Below are 20,201 nucleotides of genomic sequence, written 5' to 3' on the forward strand. Positions count from 1 at the left end.
TAGGAATATATATATAACACACATTTAAAAGGGGGACTAGTGAAAGGAACACAAGAAAAAGGAAATCGTTTATAAAATTTACATTATTAATTTCTTTTTTAAAATATTATTTATATATTATACATCAATTACAATTATGTAACTGATATAATTAATATATAAATTACACATTTTAATTGATAATATAATAATAATAATAATAATAATAATATATTAATTACGCGTTGTAATTGATATTAACAATTTTATAATAATAATAATAACGATGCGGCTGATTTGAGTTTATATTTATTTAGTTTCTTTTGTTTTATTTATTTTAATTTGTAATAGAAGCTATATATCGGTTTATATTGCTAATATTATAGAAGAAATTCTGAAAAAACAGGGTCTTTTTTTATTTCGAAGATGCAGGATTAGGATGGGATGTTTTTTCCTCCAAATAGTTCTGAAAAGTTGCTTTACTTACTGCTTTGGAAGTATAAATTTTTCTTAAAATTTGACAGGAATAGGATAACAAAGCGTCCGATTCGTTGATCGTCTTCATAATAAGAGAAGTTTCCTTTGATCCTAGAGAATATAGTAAAGATACACAAATGATCCTCTTAACTCCTTGCATAACGGCTCCTAATGAGCACAATTCCCTTTTTTTAACATGCATTAATTCACGTGAAACAAAAACGTTATATATATATATATATTTTTAACATAAAATATTTCAACACTTTACCTAATTTTCATGCAAATTATTATAATCATTAATAATATAAATTTATTAAAATTACTTTTTTTTTAGAAAATTTGAATTAAAAATTAAATATTAAAACATATATAATTTATATAAATATTATATGTATATATATATAAAGGTTATTAATGGAATTTATGATTAAATCATCCTGATAACATACGAAGCAATGTTTAAAAAACTTACATATTTATCCATTGATAATGTTTTATTGATGAATATAATAATATAAAATGAATAATGTACGAATTTATTAATGTGAATATATTATTATATTTTAGTATAAATGAAATTTAGTTTTATTGTGATGTGGTGGAATCAATAGAAGCCATCAATAATTTTTTATTATAAGCAATCCACCTTTCTTATATACAAATCTGCACTTTTGAAAACGAGAACAATATATATATTTATGTATATATATATATATACTTTTTTCTTAATATATTGAATATTCATCACCATCTCATTCTCGATATATGGAAAATATCGTCGATTACAATTGCATTCAATGCATTTACTGTACACAGAATGAAATTTAAGAACATACAATTATTCTATCAAAGCTAAGAGAATAAATTTTCTATATTCTATATATATATATATTTATTTATATATAATTAATAGTATTGCTTGGATCGTTGCATTATGCAACACTATATATGTGTCTGCCAGCCTAAAATAACACTGGAAGACGGTTATAACGTTGTTGTTTTGTTATATTTTTAGGTTTTTTTTAAATAAGAGACAGAGAAAAGTGAAAGTGAAAGAGGATTTATAGAATATTTAGTACCTCTCGCGTTCATCCGTCACAAGAATTTGCATTTCTGGAATACTGTTCAGGCTCATTGGTGTTGAACAAGTGTGAGTGGTGTGGACAGTCAAATTAGTTTCTTGGGATGGAGAAAGTGGAAGTCTCCTCGATAGGAGACTAGTAAATTCGCTGTCTTCCGAAGCCGGTGTGGTTACTGTACTTGGTGGCATGTACGCTGCACTACCCGACTTCGATGCGGCTAATTTTTTAACTGTGGGTGTTTGAGATGTGGAGAACACAACTTTGATAAGACAAAGTACGCATCCTATACCGATAAAAACAAATCCGATCTTTTGTGTCCCTGGTATGCTGATTGCCACACTTATAAACACCAAAACGATGCCAGAAGCGATAAGAATGGTTCCGATGCGCATTAAAAATTTCAGTTTCTGTTTTTCGATCTCGTGTGGATCGCGGGTTCTCCTGTGTAACGTTATGGTACTGACATAACTGGGTTGAGAACTGCTGCTGATGGTACTGATACTGGGCGTTGTGGGTCTTCTGGCTTGAGAACCTGGCCGACTTTGTGATAATGACGATACACTACTCTGCCTGCTCGATGCCAGACTGGCCGCTCTGGCCATTTTCTTCCTCCTTTCGCGCCTTACGGCCACAGCTGGCATTGCAGAAATCATCTTGCTTATTTATACCTGTAAATAAATAGATAAACCATGAATATAATTAAGTAATGGCGAAAATTGATAAAATTACTATTGTTTAAATTAATTTTCTAAATTATTATAATCTCGCGGGAGTTAAGAAATGTGTACAATAAACGAATTAATTCTATTAATGTCTTTTGATAACTTTTGGGAATTCGAGAGATCTATTTGATAATATCGAGCCGATGTTTAAATAATAAATTTCAAAGAATTCGTTAAAATTTTAACAGCATTTGAGTACAATTTTCAAATTTATTTAAAGTAAAATATGTCAAAATTACATCGATAAATTTTTAATAAGTAAAAATGTTTAATAATAAATCAACTAAAAAGAAAATCTTATTCAATTATTCATCTATATTTTAATTACAATACCAGCATTATAACGATATAAATTATTATTAATATTAAATAATTCGAAAGTAAATTAATTTCTGTATATAATTAAAGAGAAATTAATAATTCAATACGCTTCATTTCTATAAATATATATTTACAAAATTTCTGTCTATTTTAAAGAATTATTACTTAAAATTATAAAATAAACAAGATGAGTTTTCAAATTCTATAAATTCAGAAGCAAACAGCATTTGCCTATAAGCTAAAATATAAAAAAAATAAAACAAATTTGGAAAGAAGGAGGAGGAGGAGGAGGAGGAGGAGGAGGAGGAAGAAGAAGAAGAAGAAGGAAAAAAAATTCAAAAGTCTAAAATGCCCTTAAACCGTATTGATATTACTGAATGTAGACGTAAAATCGATAAAAAGTATTTTATATCAACATAAATGTAAAACTTATATATATATATTTTTTTTTTAGTAGAAAAACTTGACAATAATCAAGGTTGAATAACCTATACCAATTCGAATAATTTTCAATTAATGTAGCAATTATCTTTAGAAACTTCTAACAAATCTAGTTTTAGCGTATGAGAAGAAGAGAAAGAAATAAATTGCCGTATATTAGGTTGAAGTAATCTCGGTTGTGTAATATATTTATCGATATATCAGTAGATATTTTTCAAGAAGTGAGATGTAATCCGAAGCAAATAATAAAGTTCATCCAAGAGGGGAATGTGCCATTATTTTCTCTATTATTTTTATCGTTGCTTAACTGCTGTTACTGTTTTTCATCAATTGCAAAGAAGAAAAAAAAATGTCTTAAACGATTAATTTTGATAAAATAACTTTAAAAATCGTTTCCTGCAACTGTTTATTATGATTATCAACTAATTCTTTACGTACAGAATATGGTTAATGAATATATACGTATTGTTTCTGCTCATGAAAATGATAAATCAAACACTGTAAACCGCTTTCAAGTGTTAAAAAACTTTAACAGAATGATCGTTAAGCTAAAGGATAATTTAATAATGTGTTAAAGAGTCTTCATTTCCATAAAAGAACTCGTAAAAATATCTACTTTATACATAATTAATTGACATATGTTACATCGCGTGTTGTTAGCTTTATATGTGTGAATAATGATTATAATAGAGAAATTTCTGAATGAATCTGTCAACACGTATCTTAATAGACAGCTTGACATGGATGAAAGCTTCGAATCATTGGGTGTGTCTGACTACTGCAAATAAATTGGGTTTAATATTCTTGCTCCAAGCATAAATATAATCCAAGATGAATGTAGAGTAATTGATGATGTACACTATCAAAATCCTAGGATTTACCTGAGAATTTCTACATTTCTACAACTGTCTTGTGTTTTAAAAGATAAATTACATAGGAAATAACACTGAAACTCGGTACGTTTTTAAGATAACCCATAAAATTTTTACTGTAGAATAGTAATTATAATTTGAATGTTATTGGAAAATAATTTATCGCCGTCATCTCTCGACAATTCATCATTAGATAGAAGATATTCGACGAGTTTAAACCAAACAAAATTCTATAAAAAAAATTTAATATATTTTAAATTTAATTATAAAAAGAAATAAAATTTTTAAAGAAATTTAAACGGATATTATTAAAATAAATACAAGCAAAAAATTTTCAAATTACTCGGGTCAATTAAAACAATTTTCTAAGTAGATATTAACGAACAGTGATGAATTTTAAATTAGTTTTTTGAATAAATTAATTACTTAAATATATTTATTTACAAATAAATGACCGAGCAGGTAATTTTTTTCTCACAGTTTTAAATAATCTAACTCTCTTATTAACAATATTTTTTCACAAAAAAAAAAGAAAAAAATATATTCAAAATCCCTTTATCTATAGTTTCTTAATCAGGAATAAAGAATATTTAATTAGTTTAGAGGTCCAATTAACTATAATTCTCCCATCCAACTTAGAATGTCAATCAGTATTATTAGTATAGAGATTAATGAAGCAAACACTCGAAAAACTTTTATAAAGTTCTCAACAATTTTTAATGTATAATAAGCTCGCAATTAAATATAATTAATAATATATTTTTTAATATATATATTGTAAATGAATACATCAGTACAAATTGTTCATCTATCTTATTCTATGTGATAAATGAGGTATTTTTTTATGTGAGAGAAGAATTAAAAGATTGCATGATGCAATAAATCATCTTAATTATTTCGCCACAAATATTTTCCTAAGTTATTTATCAATATTACTGTATTGTAAGTTATACAAAAGTGTAACGCAATAACAGTAGCATTGATCGATTACCGTTACAATAACTTATCACTTTGATCCTGCTGCATCAAAGGATATTTTTCAGAAAATAAAAAAAAAAAAGGAATCTTATGTCAACAAAGAAAAGCTGGATATGTGAGAAAAGTCAATATATGAGAAAACAAAGTTTTACGAATACTTCTAAAGAAAAAATATATATATATAAATATTTTACTTAAATTATCACATTCAGAAATTGCTACAACCTTTCCCAATTTAAATTTGTTTACACAAACCGAGAAGGGAGGGGAAAATATGAATAATAATTTATATTATTTCTGGCATTCTATTCTTTTTTAAAATGTTTTTTTTTTTTTTTTGTTTCCTTTTTTGGACATCATTACGGTGTGTGTCTATGAGAAGTCTTTTCTTGGCTTCCTCCACATAGAGTGTCATTCGTTTATCGATCTATTTGAAGAGAACTGCTGCCGGGAAACAGATCAACTCTGTAGATAATACAGGTCATGAAAACTTGCCATTTTAGAAATAAGCCAAAGCTTCGTGAAGGCGTTTCTTTTATTTTTACACAATACTCGACCATTACTCTTTAAAAATTACGCTTAAAAAAAAAAATAATATATTACACGCTCTTCTCCTCCATCTTTACTTCTTTATTCTACGAAATTTAACGAATAATGACGCTTTTTTAAAATTAAGCGTGCTTAAATTTATGTAAGTCACGTTAAAATGCAAATTTACCCCCCTTTAAAGTGTTTAAAATCCCCCCTTTTTAACCTCTCCTTTTAAAAAATTATTTAATCTCGAAATATTTATATATATATTTTTTAAAGAATAAACTATTAAACGAATTTATTAAAAATTTATCGAATTTTATATACTTATAAATATATATAGAAAGTGGAGAATTTATTTCTACTTTTGGCACTGTTTCTAAAAATCTGTGCTACCTTACATGATAAATGACACAATTGGCGCCTTAAAAGTGATCGTTTCCGAACAAATAAATGCTAAAAATTGTTAGAAATTCGATATATTTGTGTATTTAGTAAGAAAATGGAGGATTTCTATCGATACTTTTGTCTTACATTTAAATCTACGTCGATGCAGCATAAAGCTGCAGAGGTTGTATCATTGTACGCATGTGCTACTCAAGTGTAGGAATAATTTTATTTCGTAGGACCCAGACCGATCGAATTGAGTGAATTTGTTAAATGAAAATGTTATTGCTACGACAATAAATAGATTTTCTAAAAAAATACTTTTATTATTATTATTATTATTAAAAATTTTAAATTTATTTAAGTGATCGAAAGTTTTACTCCATTTTTTTTTTCAATTTATATTATAAATTTAACCTAATGATTTAATGGAAAAATCGTTTCCTTGACATTAAACGTGTTTCATTCCTTTAATAAGAGACACTGTTAACTGTTTTAAATATATAATAATAATTATTAAATAACTTATAACCATATTAGAGTTTAGTTCTAATTACATCACTTCTAAATTGTAATAAAAGGCAATAATTATATTAATAATTAAACACGATTTACTTTTTTAATTAATTAAAAGCTTGAATTTATTTATTTGTTTCGTTTATAAATAAAACGAATTAAATTTTTAAGCAATATTTAATTAATTAATTAAAATAACATCTGTACTTTCTTAAATGTTTAAATTAATATTATGTTAATACGAACGGTAAAACATCGATAAATAATCAATTATTAATTAATAAATGCTTAATTATATATATATATATTAATATTTAATTTTGTATATTATTTAATAACGTAACAAATATTAATTGTACTTAAGTTAAAAGTCATTCTTGCGAAGTTGTAATTCGTTTTCTTTATATTAAAAGAAACAAGATGATTAACAGCTTAATCTTGTTTACATTTTGAAGAAAATCTTCTACAATTTTACAAAGTTTTAAATACATTTTATTATTTTATAAAAAGAAAAAATAAAATAAAATAAAATTGATAATGATCAACAACAAAGTTTTAAACAAGTTTCTATATTTAAGCCTCCATCAATGAATTTTGAATGAGGAAAAACAAAGAAGTAGTATCACGAAGCCACTAATTATATTGAAATAGTTAGAAAATAATCTATGCTTATTCATATAAATTTTGTTTCTTTACAGAAAGACATTTTTAATATAAAAATTTCTCCATTAGTTTGTTTACGTGAATACAAACTAATTTCTTCCCTTTCTTTTGCTTTCGGTGTTATCATCAAATGTTACAAAGGAGGAATACAAGAAAACACATTTCTCATTCATCCCATATCTAAATTTAACTTTAAAAAATGGTGTGTTTGTGTATATATATACAAAGAATATTTGAGAAACATCCACAATTCTACTTGTTTATATAAATTCCAGACTCCACGACAAAGAATAAAGATAAATATTATTGATGGAAAGAAATGTAAGAAAGAAAAAGTCTTTTTTAAACAAGAAAAATCTCTATATTTTAAAATGGTTTTTATATGTTTCTTATAATAAATATATCAGTAAATATATTTTTATTCCATTTAAAGTTATAAGAATTTATAAAACTTCTTCGAAATTAAACGTTAAAAAATATGTAAATAAGCTTTAAAATATATAAAATAATAATTAATCATTATAATTCTTTTAAATTCATTTTTAAATGATGAAATGAACGTTTTACTAATAAAAAAATTCATTAAAAAACGTTTAAATATTTTATATATTTTAAGAAAGTGCTTAGTAACATAGTAAAAATGTTCACGACATTTATATGCACTAGATGTATGAATAAATTCAATAAATGTATGTTAAACGTCGTATTAAAAATTTAGAAAGAGACAAGAGAAAACGTAAGAGAAAATCATGTAGAGTGGATTAATCTATTTATAACTCGAATGAAATTAATAATGATACTGTGACCTAAAAGATCAGAATATGTGCCAAATTCTCGAAACATTTTTATAAAGTATGATTAAGAAAACCAACACAGGTGATAGCAAAGTGAATAATTTTTATTCTACATAAAATATTTACGTGACGAATAAGTCTAATAACTGAATATCTTTTATATATATATATATATAAGAGGTATTTTTATACCAATAAAATGGAGACACATAATTTATTTAAACACTAAAAGAAAGATTAAAGTGAGGAGTTTTTAAATGTTTTTAACAGTAAAAATTATTATTATTATTTTTTAATATTTAGAAGAAAATTAATTAATTTTTATGTATTTAAACGTGTAATTTTATAACGCAATATAGTAAAACGTTTTTATATATGCAGTGACTTTATCCACTTTCATCGTATTTAACAATCAGCATCATCATCATCATCATCATCATACAAAAATTTAAAATACTTTAATAAAGTTATAAAGTTTTATTATTCATCTATAAAATTTTATTAAGTTTCATTCATTTTATTATTTTTTAAATAAAAAAAACGAAATTTTGTATAAAAAAACAATATTTAAATTGACGAAAAATTCAATAATATTACACAAATTCACTCCCAAAATCTTCATTAGTATAACAGAAAGCTTGTATGTACATTTATATACTGTAACTGGAATATAATTATAGCAAATTGTTACATAAAAGACCGTTTTCTAATCACGTGTAGTGCCTTCATATCTGTTTCAATGAACGTTTAGCATTAGTATGATTGATACATTCGGGAATGAATGCAGTAAACAAGTCAGAAGAAAGAAAACAAGAACAGAAAATAAAATAACTTCTCTATTTCCTTAGAAAACGAAAAGAGAAGTTAGCCACTAGAGAATCAATAGACCAAACACCCAAATAACAAGCCAAATACCTTCTAAAAATGAGCAAAAGTTTTTCTTGATGTCCCTGGGAACAAACAAATTGACTCTTGAGTATTGTTTTCCGCAACATAGCTGTCATTTAGAATAGTACATGACTCCCTTTAATCGCTGCATAGATACTTTCTTTTCTATCTAAACTGTGTATAAATACACATAAATGATGTTTATCTAAAAGAAAAATTCAATTAATTTACTTAAATATATCTTCCGAATACAGAATAGTGTATATAAATACACAACAGGTAGTTGTATAATGTAAAAACATTATACAACTACCTGTTAACATAATCGAGTTATAGGAGAAATTAGAAAGAGGGGGGAAGGAAATCTTTAATGAGATCTAAAATTAGAAATAATAATTGTAAAAAATCCAATATTTTAAATGTATAAATTCTCTTTATATTTTCCAATTAAGTAATATATTACTTCCTTTTTTTTAAAATATAAAATAAATTATTATAATAATGTAAATTGCTTTACTCCATTAAAGAACATAATCGAATACTACTCATGCAGAAATTATTCAATTTTCGATTGAAATTTTGATTATTTTGTCGTAGAAATTACCAATTCGTCAGTATATATAACTTAATTTCATATAATTATCCTATAAATTTACTTAAAATTAAATTAATTTAACGAGGTATAAATTATTTTTTACCAAATTTCAGTAAAACCTGTCTAAAACGGGCTCCGTAAACAGATTTAAACAGAAAATAAACCTCGGTACGGACGATTTTCTATATTTAATACTATTAGAAGTCGAGAACCTGCCTTACGCGGAAATGGAGAATTTTTTCGGGATGATGCCTACCGGGAGGACCTTCTATGGGAAACCGGCCCCAAGTTAGGTGTTAGGGACGTGAAGAAAACCCGAAAAACTCCACGCCACCTCGTAGGTGAGGCAGGACCCACACGACCATCTTCCAGAAAATTATTCACCCCTACTGGTGGGCTCTGCTTAACATAACCTAAGTAAAGTGGAATTTTTCGGCGTAACAGTATCTAAATTAGTGCTGTAACTTGAGGACTTTAGGATAACCACACTTTGCTATAATAGTACATTATCTAGAAGAAAAAAAAAGAGTAAAAAGTACTGCTATTTCTCCCCAATTTTCTGGAGGAATTGATTTAAAAACGTAACCTTTATAAAACAAAAATTCTACACAGAGTTACTGACGTCTTCCGCTTTAAACAGGTTTTACTGTAATATAAAAACTCTATTAATAAAGCTAAAAAGAATTAAATTTGAGTTTACTTTAGTAGAAGAATTTATGAATTATTTCACTCCAATAAGAACAGATGGAAAAATCAAAAAAGGGGAAAAAATCTCTGTAATTCGACACTCAATAACATTACATTTTTCCCAATTATTGTTCATAAAAATCGCTATTTTCTGATGATTTCTGTCTAGACTAATTACGTAACGTCTAGAATTAAAATTTTAAAAAAAGATACAAAAAATGACTCATTTTTAATTAAGAAATTATAAAGGAATAACAAAATATATCCTCACTTTCAGTTAATAACTTGAGTATAAAATTTTCGAGAAAAGAAAAATATGAAAAATCTCCAGAAGGTAAATTAGACTGCTAGATACAAAAATATCCTCACGAGATATCGTGATAAAGTGTATTTATCGTAGGAAGAAAACCCTACTCTTGCAATTTCAACCGAATTTACTTTAAAAAATAAAAATAAAAAAGTACAACTCAAATAAAACTTTAAACGTAACGTAATCCATCACTTAATGATGAAGATGCTACAAAAATAAAATTAATGAGAATAATACATTAAATATAATTAAGAATAAATTATTGTATAATGAATTAAACTTTTTTTACATCGTTTAAAATGATTAAATTAATAATAATTTAATAAAACCAGTTAATTTTTGTGTGTGTGTGTGTTAATTTTTCTATTTAATTTCATTTAGTTTAGAATTTAAAATAACTTTTAAAATTTTATTTATTAATTTAATTAATTAAATGGTTGAGATTTAAATTAAATGCGGGCATCTCTCGTGAAATTTATCATTATAAAAAAAAATATATTTATTAAATGTATAAAATAGAAGTCATATTTTACGTTATTTCTTTACTTTCCCCCACGCCGTATGCTATAAATTTCTTATCGGAATGTTTTTCTTAAAATAGATCTTAAATAATAAATAAAACATGACATAAAAAAATTAATAATTCAGTTATAATTTTTTTGGAGTGAAAAATTGTTTTTTTTTTAATATATTTTTTTATCTGTCATGAGCTTGTACGTCCTTTCTCATCACCTGACAGTTTCCATTGTGGGCCTGGTAAACTTATGTGTGTGATAAAAAGGCCTTCTTAATGCTCTCAGGACGGAGAATAAAATCGAGAATAAAAGGCCTCATTACTGTATAATTTGTATTGTTTGAAGTACCGTTTAACACTACATTCGATTCAGTATTGTTTCGAAGGCTAAATTTAAATTTAACTGTAACTCATTTCAAATTATTATTATTATTATATAAATTTATTTTTTATAAAATTAATAATTTAATATACTTTTTTTTGGATATATTAGTGCTATTTAGTTTCATTTACTCTTTACTCTTTGGAACATGTACGAAGTGATAGGTTCATTCATAAATGATCAGCTGAATACGAGTCAAACTTCATCCATTTGCTGTATTTCTACATCGACAAAATAACTTATTGATAACTATACGAACTTTAGACTCATAAATAATAAAATATTCAGCCAAAATCTATAAAATTTAAAAAAAAGGAAGCGAAAAGCAAGCTACTAAACATCATGGCGAGTTCTAATTTCGTTAAATGTCATCTCTTATCTATCTAGTTTGAGAGAAAAACAAAGTTCTTAAACGCCTTTTTCTCTCTTATTTTTTATAGAAATTTTATAGAATAAAATAATATAATTTAGAAATTTTTAGTTTTCCTTCTGTTATATGTAACAGAAGGAGAGTACGACGATCGATCAAAAAATGACCCCCCCCTCAAGATTTTTCAGGCATGATTTTGTTCACCCTCTTTGAAGCTTAATAACTCTTGTATTTTTTGTCGAAAATTTCTGAAATTTTGTACAGAGGTTTGTGTATTAAGAGGATTAATGCTATTAAATTTTGGTAATTAATGGTCGAGGAGGTGGGAAGATAAAGGGTGTCGTGTCATATCCCTAGTCGGATTGGACTTAATGATGATTTTACTCGTTATTATCATTTACAGATTTATTTTAAAACTTATCCCTTTCCTCAAACTTAGATTTTTTTGTCATTTTTATAATAATTAAAAATATAAAAAGTTCTTTTTACTAAAATATGGCGCTACAAAATGTTGCCGGGAAAGTTCAGCAACTCGTTGCCTGTAAGTTCAAGAAAATGGTAAATTTAGCGAGTAAATCGCGCAAATCAATACGATTTACTCAGCTTTAATGCCGTATTTTAGATATGCCAAACTCAACCATTAAATCAATACACACGAATATCTTTGATGCATTGTATAAGAGAATGCCTTTCAATTCAGAAGATGCGATTTATTAATTGTAGGTTGCCAGTGAGAACCACGTTAGATAATTTCTCATAGACTTATGCATTAAAACAGCTTCATAGATTAAATATTTACACAAAATTTATTATAAAGGTAAAGTTTAAATTTATATTTTAAAAAAGTCATTTAAATCTTCAGGAAAAATTTCGAATAATCAATAAAAAACAAACACATATATATATAAAACTAAATCGCAAGCGACGTATTTTATTTATTTTTAAAAGATAATATGAATTTTTCTTTATTTTGAAATTGTAAGGCAAATATTTGAATCGGGATTAGAAATTTTTAAACAAATATTTACTTGAAAATTAAAGTTATAAAATCTGTTACATAATAGGCATATCTATATTTTCTTTTTAAAGAATTCATACTTTATGTATATTTTAACGGAGTAGAAGATCAGTTTTAGAAAGTAACCTATAGAGGAGGGAGGTTACTTGTTAAATACTGTACAAGAGAATATTCTATGAAAGGTATTACGTACAGTACAAATAGTACTTGGACAGTGAGGAAACGTGAAGTGAAATAATGACTACGGGTATGAAGTTTTGAGGAGTGCAATGGAAGTGAAACGAAGAGATAAAATTAGAAACGATATAATGTAGAAAAGAATGAGAATGTGGTCGGAATAGAAGATATTGTATACAGTGGTTTGGTCAAGTGTAAAAGGATGAAAAGGAAAAGATGATCGTAGAGATGAAGACAGATGAAAGAGATGGAAAAAGACCAAGAGAAAAACCAAGAAGGAGATGGAGGAAGAGAATAATCCAAGGAGAGAGAGAGAGAAAGAGAAGAGTGGACCGGGAGGAGGTGGCAGAGGACGAGTGGCAAAAAGATCGAACAAGATGGAGAGGCTTTACCAAATTGACCCTGCAGCAAAATGCTAAAACAGGATAATAATGATGAATAGACACAATGTAAATTTTACACTTACATTCATTTTAATACATTCGTTTATTAAAATAAAAACACATACATTAAATATCGCAAACGATAGCCTATAGTTCTAAGAATAGACAAACTTGAGAAAAAATAAGTTAACTGGAAAATGGACACATTGTATGAAATTTCAGTGTTACATTATGTCGCAATTACATTTTTCTTTTCTGTTTTTTTATGGAGAAATTACAATAACTTTATTAACATCAGCATATTCAAACAATTTTTAGTAGCCACTTAAATAAAAATACACCAAAACTGAAATTAATGAAAGTAATTAATGTAACAATAAAAAACTATTTATTATAACAGTTTTTAATCCATCAGCCATTAATTATTTTATAGTTTTCACTGCTGATCTAGTTTGGTCAGTACAGTACATTTACCTGAATGAAGTGATGCTTCAAGTTTCTCTGGTAATTTCCTTATTTACTACATTTTGCAGTCTTCATCGTTAAAATAAATTAATGTTTATATGATATTAAAATATAAAATTATTAATGGAAAAATATTTATTTATTTATTTTTAAATCGAAACTTTTAAATTGCATTCTCGCTTTCTTTTCCTGCTGTATTCTACTTATAATAGCAATTTTTATCAATAAAAAAAAGTAATAATGATGAAAATTTTTTTTAATAATAGAAATTAAAAACGTTTTAATAATAATAATAATAAGTTTTCTGTTGTAATTATTTATAAAAACAGAATTTATTAAACTAAATGTGGATTAAGAAATGAGAATTTTCTGTCAGGCTATTCCTGATCTTTCATTTTTCCTACGGCAAAACTCATTTAATATTCTTTTTTTATGAAAATTTTAATAAAAGGAAACTATAGAATTTAAAATAAAAGTAAAAAATTTTATGTTTTTACATATATTCTATTATAATTTTATTTTTATTTAACGCAATTTAACACCGTTTTATTCTATATTCAAAATGTAAAATAATCACTTGTTGAATTGAAAATAATTTCAAATTTCCAAATTGTTTGCACCATAATTTATTGTGAAAGATATGAAATTTATCTTCTTCCTAACGAGAATTTTATAATATTTAGAGATTCAAATTATAACAATAATTATTATTATTTCCTCACACCTTTTAATTTTGACATGTGCAATTCTTAATATTTTAAATGTAGGAGTTTAAGTGATTATATTCTTAATTTGGTATCACATTTTGTGAAGTATCGCAAGATTAATTTATCTTGTCTTTTATAGAATGAATAATTTTATAATGAAATTTTAATGGGAAAAAATATAGGAATTGATATCTTTATTCGAGAAGAAAATTCGACAGAGAGAAAACTCTACTTTCTTGAGTGAAAATCGAATTTTAGACTATTTTACAGTTAAAATAAATTCTTCTGAAATGATTTAAAGATAATTTAAAAGATAAATTTACAGTCAGATCATTTTTTTTAAGATTAAAAGATTGGTGAGATAAGGCAATGTACTGTACAAGGACGAAGTGTCAAATGGGTACATTCCGAGATGATCTCCTATGAGAAAGTGTTAGATATGTGAAGAAAACCCTAAAAACAACAAAGGGCTGACTAGGGAGATTAAAACCCTCTACAAATTACCAATTTGCGGTAGTTTTATCCACTCGGCCACTGGTAGGCCATTTTTTTTAAAGAAGTAACGCTTAGAAAGGGATGTTTATATGTAGAGAATTGTCAAAAATTACGTTATATTATTATCATTTTATTATCTTATTTTTTACCATTTAATAATTTATATTCTATTATTTATTAAATAATATTTTCGTTAATATCCGAAAATCAAAAATTCAAACAAATTTTTTATAGATAAATAAATAAATAAATAAATAAAATGTAAATAAATAAAAATCCCATTAATATATTGAAGGAATAATTTTTAATTATTCATTTTCAGTTTATAATTATTAAATTATTTGTGGAATTTAAGATATTTAAAATGAATTTGATGCTTTATAATTACATTAACTGGAAGATTTTACGTTAGAAGAGTTAAATTTCAAACAATTTTAGTCTCAAGACTATTATAAAAATGTCAAAAATTCAAACATCAACAAAAATTAATTATTAAAATTACATAAAATATAGAAAAAAAATCATTTTTTTTTTCTCTGGAATTAAATCTCATCCGAAGAAATAAGAAGATGGATAAATAATTAAAAAAAATTTCTTGATTATGATATTTAATTAATCAATTATAATTACTGTACGTGCAATCATTTATCTTAATTATAATTTTTTTTACAGAACACTCAGAAATCTTCTACTGTTTTTTTACGAATTCCAGATAAACTTTAACAGATTTCTGGAAATATATAAATCTGTTCACCGAGTGAGAACGAACAGATAAGCTGAAACTGAAAAGAACATTATCAGTCGGTAAGAGTTCAACGAAAAGTTGTTGTCTGTGAATTTATGTGGAACTAATATATAATAATAATAATAATAATAATAATAAGAGGGAGGAAAAAAACGAAAGAAACAAGCGAAAATATTGGAACTGCACCAGCTAGTTAGAAGAAAACTAGTTTATATCTTTACGCCTAATGAACATTTGAACTTATCTAACCGATTAATGTAAATCAAACGTCGAGGAAACTGAACTCTAAAAGAATTTTCATGTCATAGTTGTGTAGAATTTATATTAAATCTAAATAAATTTAGCATGATAAAAATGTCACATTACTTCATCGTATGTCTTCTCGGTTTTCATAGCAACCCGTGTTCTTTATCGGATCAGTTCTTCGACTCTTACTTAACGGTCCCTCACCTCGATTTTGATACATCAATCTTTATCGCTATTCACACCCTTTTAACTTTCTGAATAAGACCAAACTCTCACAGGGCTTCTATCATCTAAAATAGCCAATGCCCCATTACACTTCGCATCTTACGCTTAAAATCTGAACCAAATCCTTGTTGAATTTCCATATAAAACGTGAATATTTTTTATTTATATATATATATATATTAATAATATTTAAAATTTAAATTTATATATATTTTTTTCGATAAATACATCCAATTTTATATTGAAATGAGCTTGAAACATTAACCAGAACTTCTCTAAAAACTATGTACTTCTAGTTAGGGTCATGTTAATATAAGAAATATATATATATATATTGAAATATAATATTATGTAATAATGTAAATATATATATATATATTTTATATATATATAATATATATATATATATATTTTCCTTTTTTATTATTGAAGACTGTTCGAAAACTTTTTCAGGAAATTTAATATCAAAGTTCAAGAGTACTGTTTTATTAAAATGAAATCGTTTCACCAAGGTTACGTTTTTCAATTCAACTTTAGTCCTTCTTTAAAGAACGTTTAAACTATTCATACTTAACCCAAAAAACATTATTAATACATTAGAAGAACGGGGGGAAAACCCTCTTCAAATTTTAATTTTATTCTAAATAAAAACCGAAGCTTTAAAATATGAATTAAATCTCCACATAAGAATCTATTTTAATTTATACACATTTAAAAAAAAATTAATTCTATATTCTTTAAGACTTTAAAATATTGAAAAGATTAACTTAAAAATTATTATAACATGAATTATATATATATATATATATAAAGATTGAAGTATCTATTAAATATTAAAAGTGACAAGATGCTTGACGTGTCCAAGTCATCAGGAATTTTTTTTTTAATTTTTTGAGAGGAAGAATAAAAAGAATTTTTATACTTTTTAAAATTTTATTCTCTCTTATAACGTAAAAAAATTATAAGAAATGTGTAGTTATCGAAGAAATTATTATATCTATAATTCATTTATAACATACGATCACGAACTATTTCGTATGACGTTCTTTTATTTTAATATTTAAGAAATATATACATATATATGCAGTAAAATTTTAGAAGAAGGAATGCTTTAAATTGTAAATTTGAATTATTTACGCTGTTTAAAAAATAAAATGAAAAGTTTTTCTCATATATCCTAGATGAAAAGTGAGAACTTTTATACACCATATATGTATATGAATAATATATAAAAACTTTTGAGTTTTTTATGTGGCGATAATGAAAAGTTCTCTTCTTCACTTATAATGTGAGCTGATATTATTGGATTTTTTTTTAACGAATATCATGAATTAATTAAGCTTTAAACGGCTGTTTTAAAGAATATATATATATTAAACGAGAATTTATATACTTTGTCGTAATTTAATTATATATATATATAAAATTAAGGAATGAATTTACATGAAAAATTTTAAGTACTCGAAAAGGTTAATATATTTTTATATCAAAAAACTTATTTCTTTTGAATTTTAGAATGTTATTTCTGAAAATAAAATATATTTGTATTTTTTTTTCCGATTTTATTTTATAAAAAAAAAAAATCTTTCTTATTCCTTTTTATCATCTTTATCTTTCCTGACTTTTCTGCATTTCTTTTCTCGAAGGTAATTGATTACGAATCAAATAATAAAGGAAAAAATAGGATCACAATCAATTTTTTCGATCCTATCGTTAGAAATCTTACAAATAAAAATTATAACAGTACATACGAATTTTACGTAATTTTTAAAACAAATTACGCTCGTATAGAGTTTTAAACATTAAAAATATTTAAAAAGATAATAAATCAGTAATTTATTATCATCTTTATATGCTAATCTAATCCGAAATTTTTATTTTACGGAAATTTTAATATAAATTTTTAATATTTTACTATTGCATTAAGATTTAAATACATTTAATCAAATTGTATTTACTTCAGACGTAGCGACAGTCAACGAAAATAGATGATACAGATTCAGAATAAGAGGTATAAATCAATTAAGAATTTTAAAATAAGTCGAAATTATTATACGTTACATTAATTCTAAGACAATTGACAAAATTGAAATAAGTTTCTGGGATGAGGAAGATGAAGAAGAGCCATTTTCAGAAAGAGCAAAATAAAATCGTCAATATTTATTAGTATAATTTTCTTAATATCAGATTTAAAAAGAAAAGAAAAAGAAATAAGTTATAATTTTTAATATGGAAAATGATTTTGTCGCTATTCTGCATTATCCAAACGCATAACAGCATCAACAGGAACCGCAACACCATCAATCGATAATTCTTCTAAGCTGTCTTCCACTACACTTATTCTTCAGTTTTAAGATTATTGAGTATCATATATACGATAAATACACTGAGTTTCTACTGTTTTATAAGTACTTTATAATCTTTAACATCTCGACGAAAGCGGCACGCTTTTCAATAACAAGTTATGACATGTTTATTGATTGAAAACGAACGTTGTGTCAATCAGTGATTCGCTATGATGTGTTTTTTTTGTGTCAGATTTTTTATTCTATTTTTCTCTGATAGAAATCGGAAAGGGTAAAAGCATTTTCTACGGAACTCCTCCATTATATGATCTTTTATCATTATAATTCCCGCACGCATGTACTCTTTATAAGTAAATTGTATTTTTACTTTAGCTTGTTTTATATGCTGAGACAAGATAAATTTTCACTGAATGAATTGTTCACAGTATAAACTTAATACTACCGAGAATAATATAAAAAAAAAACATTATTATAAATATTCTGATTTAGTTTTTACAATTTTATTTAGTAATTTAATTTTTTAATTTTACAAAATAATATTTAATAAGATAAAAAGTACATTGTAATATATAAAATCGATTAAATATAATTACGAAGAATATTTTATAAAAAAATTTATTATTATTTTCTTCGCTTAAATATATTATAAGTGAATAAAATAATACTAAATTTTTTTTAAAAAATTATAATTAAGTATATAAGTATATTCAATTAAACTTTTAAAATTGATTTTAAATTATTCTTCTAATATTTAAAAAACTTGCCGACATATAAAAAATCTATAAAACAATTATTTTAAAATAATTATAAGCGGTTTAGGGATATTTTTAAAATTAAGATGATTTTCTACGTGGAAAAAAGATTAAAAGAAAACACTGAATGGTTAATAAACCTTTATCATTTATTTGTTTATGTCATAAGTTATATATTAAATCTATTATTAAGATAAAAACTTTTTTTTTTTACTATTTAAAATTACAGTTTATATATAGATTTTAAAAGGAGAGTAAAAATAACATTTGGATTTAATTTTTGTAAAGATTATTATTTATTCCGATATAATTAAATAATAATTTTATAAAATCGAAATTGATTTATGAATAAAAAGTAAGAAATTTCGCTTCTAAGAAGGCAAAAATCGATAAACTATATTCAAAAATCGTTAAGCTTTTTTCATGCTTTAAAGGATAATAACGAGAGAAGGTTTAGTGAAAAAATAAATAAGGAGCAAAGAAAATTTACTGCATGAATCATACAAAAAAAAAATAAATTTACAAATGTCAAATTTTAACTTAAAATATTTTAATATTTATAACGTTATAAACTATAAAAATCGTTCAGAATATTCTCTCTCTCTCTCTCTCTCTCTCTGTATATATATATACATACCCTTACCATTAACATTTATATGAGTTAGAATGTATTTTATTAGCTTTAAAAATATTAAATAAAGTATTATCATTAGTGTATTTATATAAATAAAACTAAAATAATTTTTAAGTTAGTAATGTAGTAATTTTTTTTAAAAAAAAGGCCATTTAAGAGGTTAAAAAACTTACCTTGTTTTTCTGTAATAAAAGATTGGCACTTGTTAAAACTAAAAACAAAAAAAAAAAAGATTAAAATAAACGATTCAACAAAATCCTGGCAAGTCACTATCGATGTTCCTTAGAGTTGTCGCACCCCGCAACGATACAGGGTAACAAACAACATTAAACATGATTTTCTGCACCATGTCCGCGGTGTTGTTTGCTATAAAGTTATTCCAAGTCGGACGTAAAACTACTGAATGAGTTTTTCCCTCATAGCATGTCATTGCTTTCTTAAGCATATTCTTCCATAACGGTGAGAGACAGGAAGCTTTTCAAAGCTTCAAAAGGTTACAGCTGCCTAGGAGAAATGAAACAGTGGATACTGAACCA

The 20,201-nt window shown here is 25.0% G+C and overlaps 1 protein-coding gene across 2 annotated transcripts; it reads right to left on the reverse strand.

Annotated features, from left to right (window-relative positions):
• Window positions 1-1,406: 1,406 nt before the first annotated feature.
• On the reverse strand, window positions 1,407-20,201 carry LOC136972475 (uncharacterized). 2 transcript variants are annotated; one of them, XM_067267070.1, is made up of 2 exons: window positions 19,839-20,201; window positions 1,407-2,209 (listed from the first exon to the last, which is right to left on the reverse strand). In XM_067267070.1, exon 2 carries the CDS (start codon window positions 2,192-2,194, stop codon window positions 1,532-1,534), a length of 663 nt encoding a protein of 220 aa, XP_067123171.1. In that variant the 5' UTR covers window positions 2,195-2,209; window positions 19,839-20,201; the 3' UTR covers window positions 1,407-1,531. The 2 variants fall into 2 exon arrangements, with proteins under 2 accessions (XP_067123171.1, XP_067123172.1); XM_067267071.1 differs by lacking the exon at window positions 19,839-20,201 and adding an exon at window positions 8,682-8,832.

Source organism: Centruroides vittatus, unplaced genomic scaffold (assembly GCF_030686945.1).
Source record: "Centruroides vittatus isolate TY-2023 unplaced genomic scaffold, ASM3068694v2 contig_2920, whole genome shotgun sequence".
In the NCBI taxonomy this organism is placed as follows: domain Eukaryota; kingdom Metazoa; phylum Arthropoda; class Arachnida; order Scorpiones; family Buthidae; genus Centruroides; species Centruroides vittatus.

Excerpts from the sequence above, each read along its gene's own strand:
- LOC136972475 (XM_067267070.1), bottom strand. The coding sequence starts at position 2,194 with ATGATTTCTGCAATGCCAGCTGTGGCCGTAAGGCGCGAAAGGAGGAAG.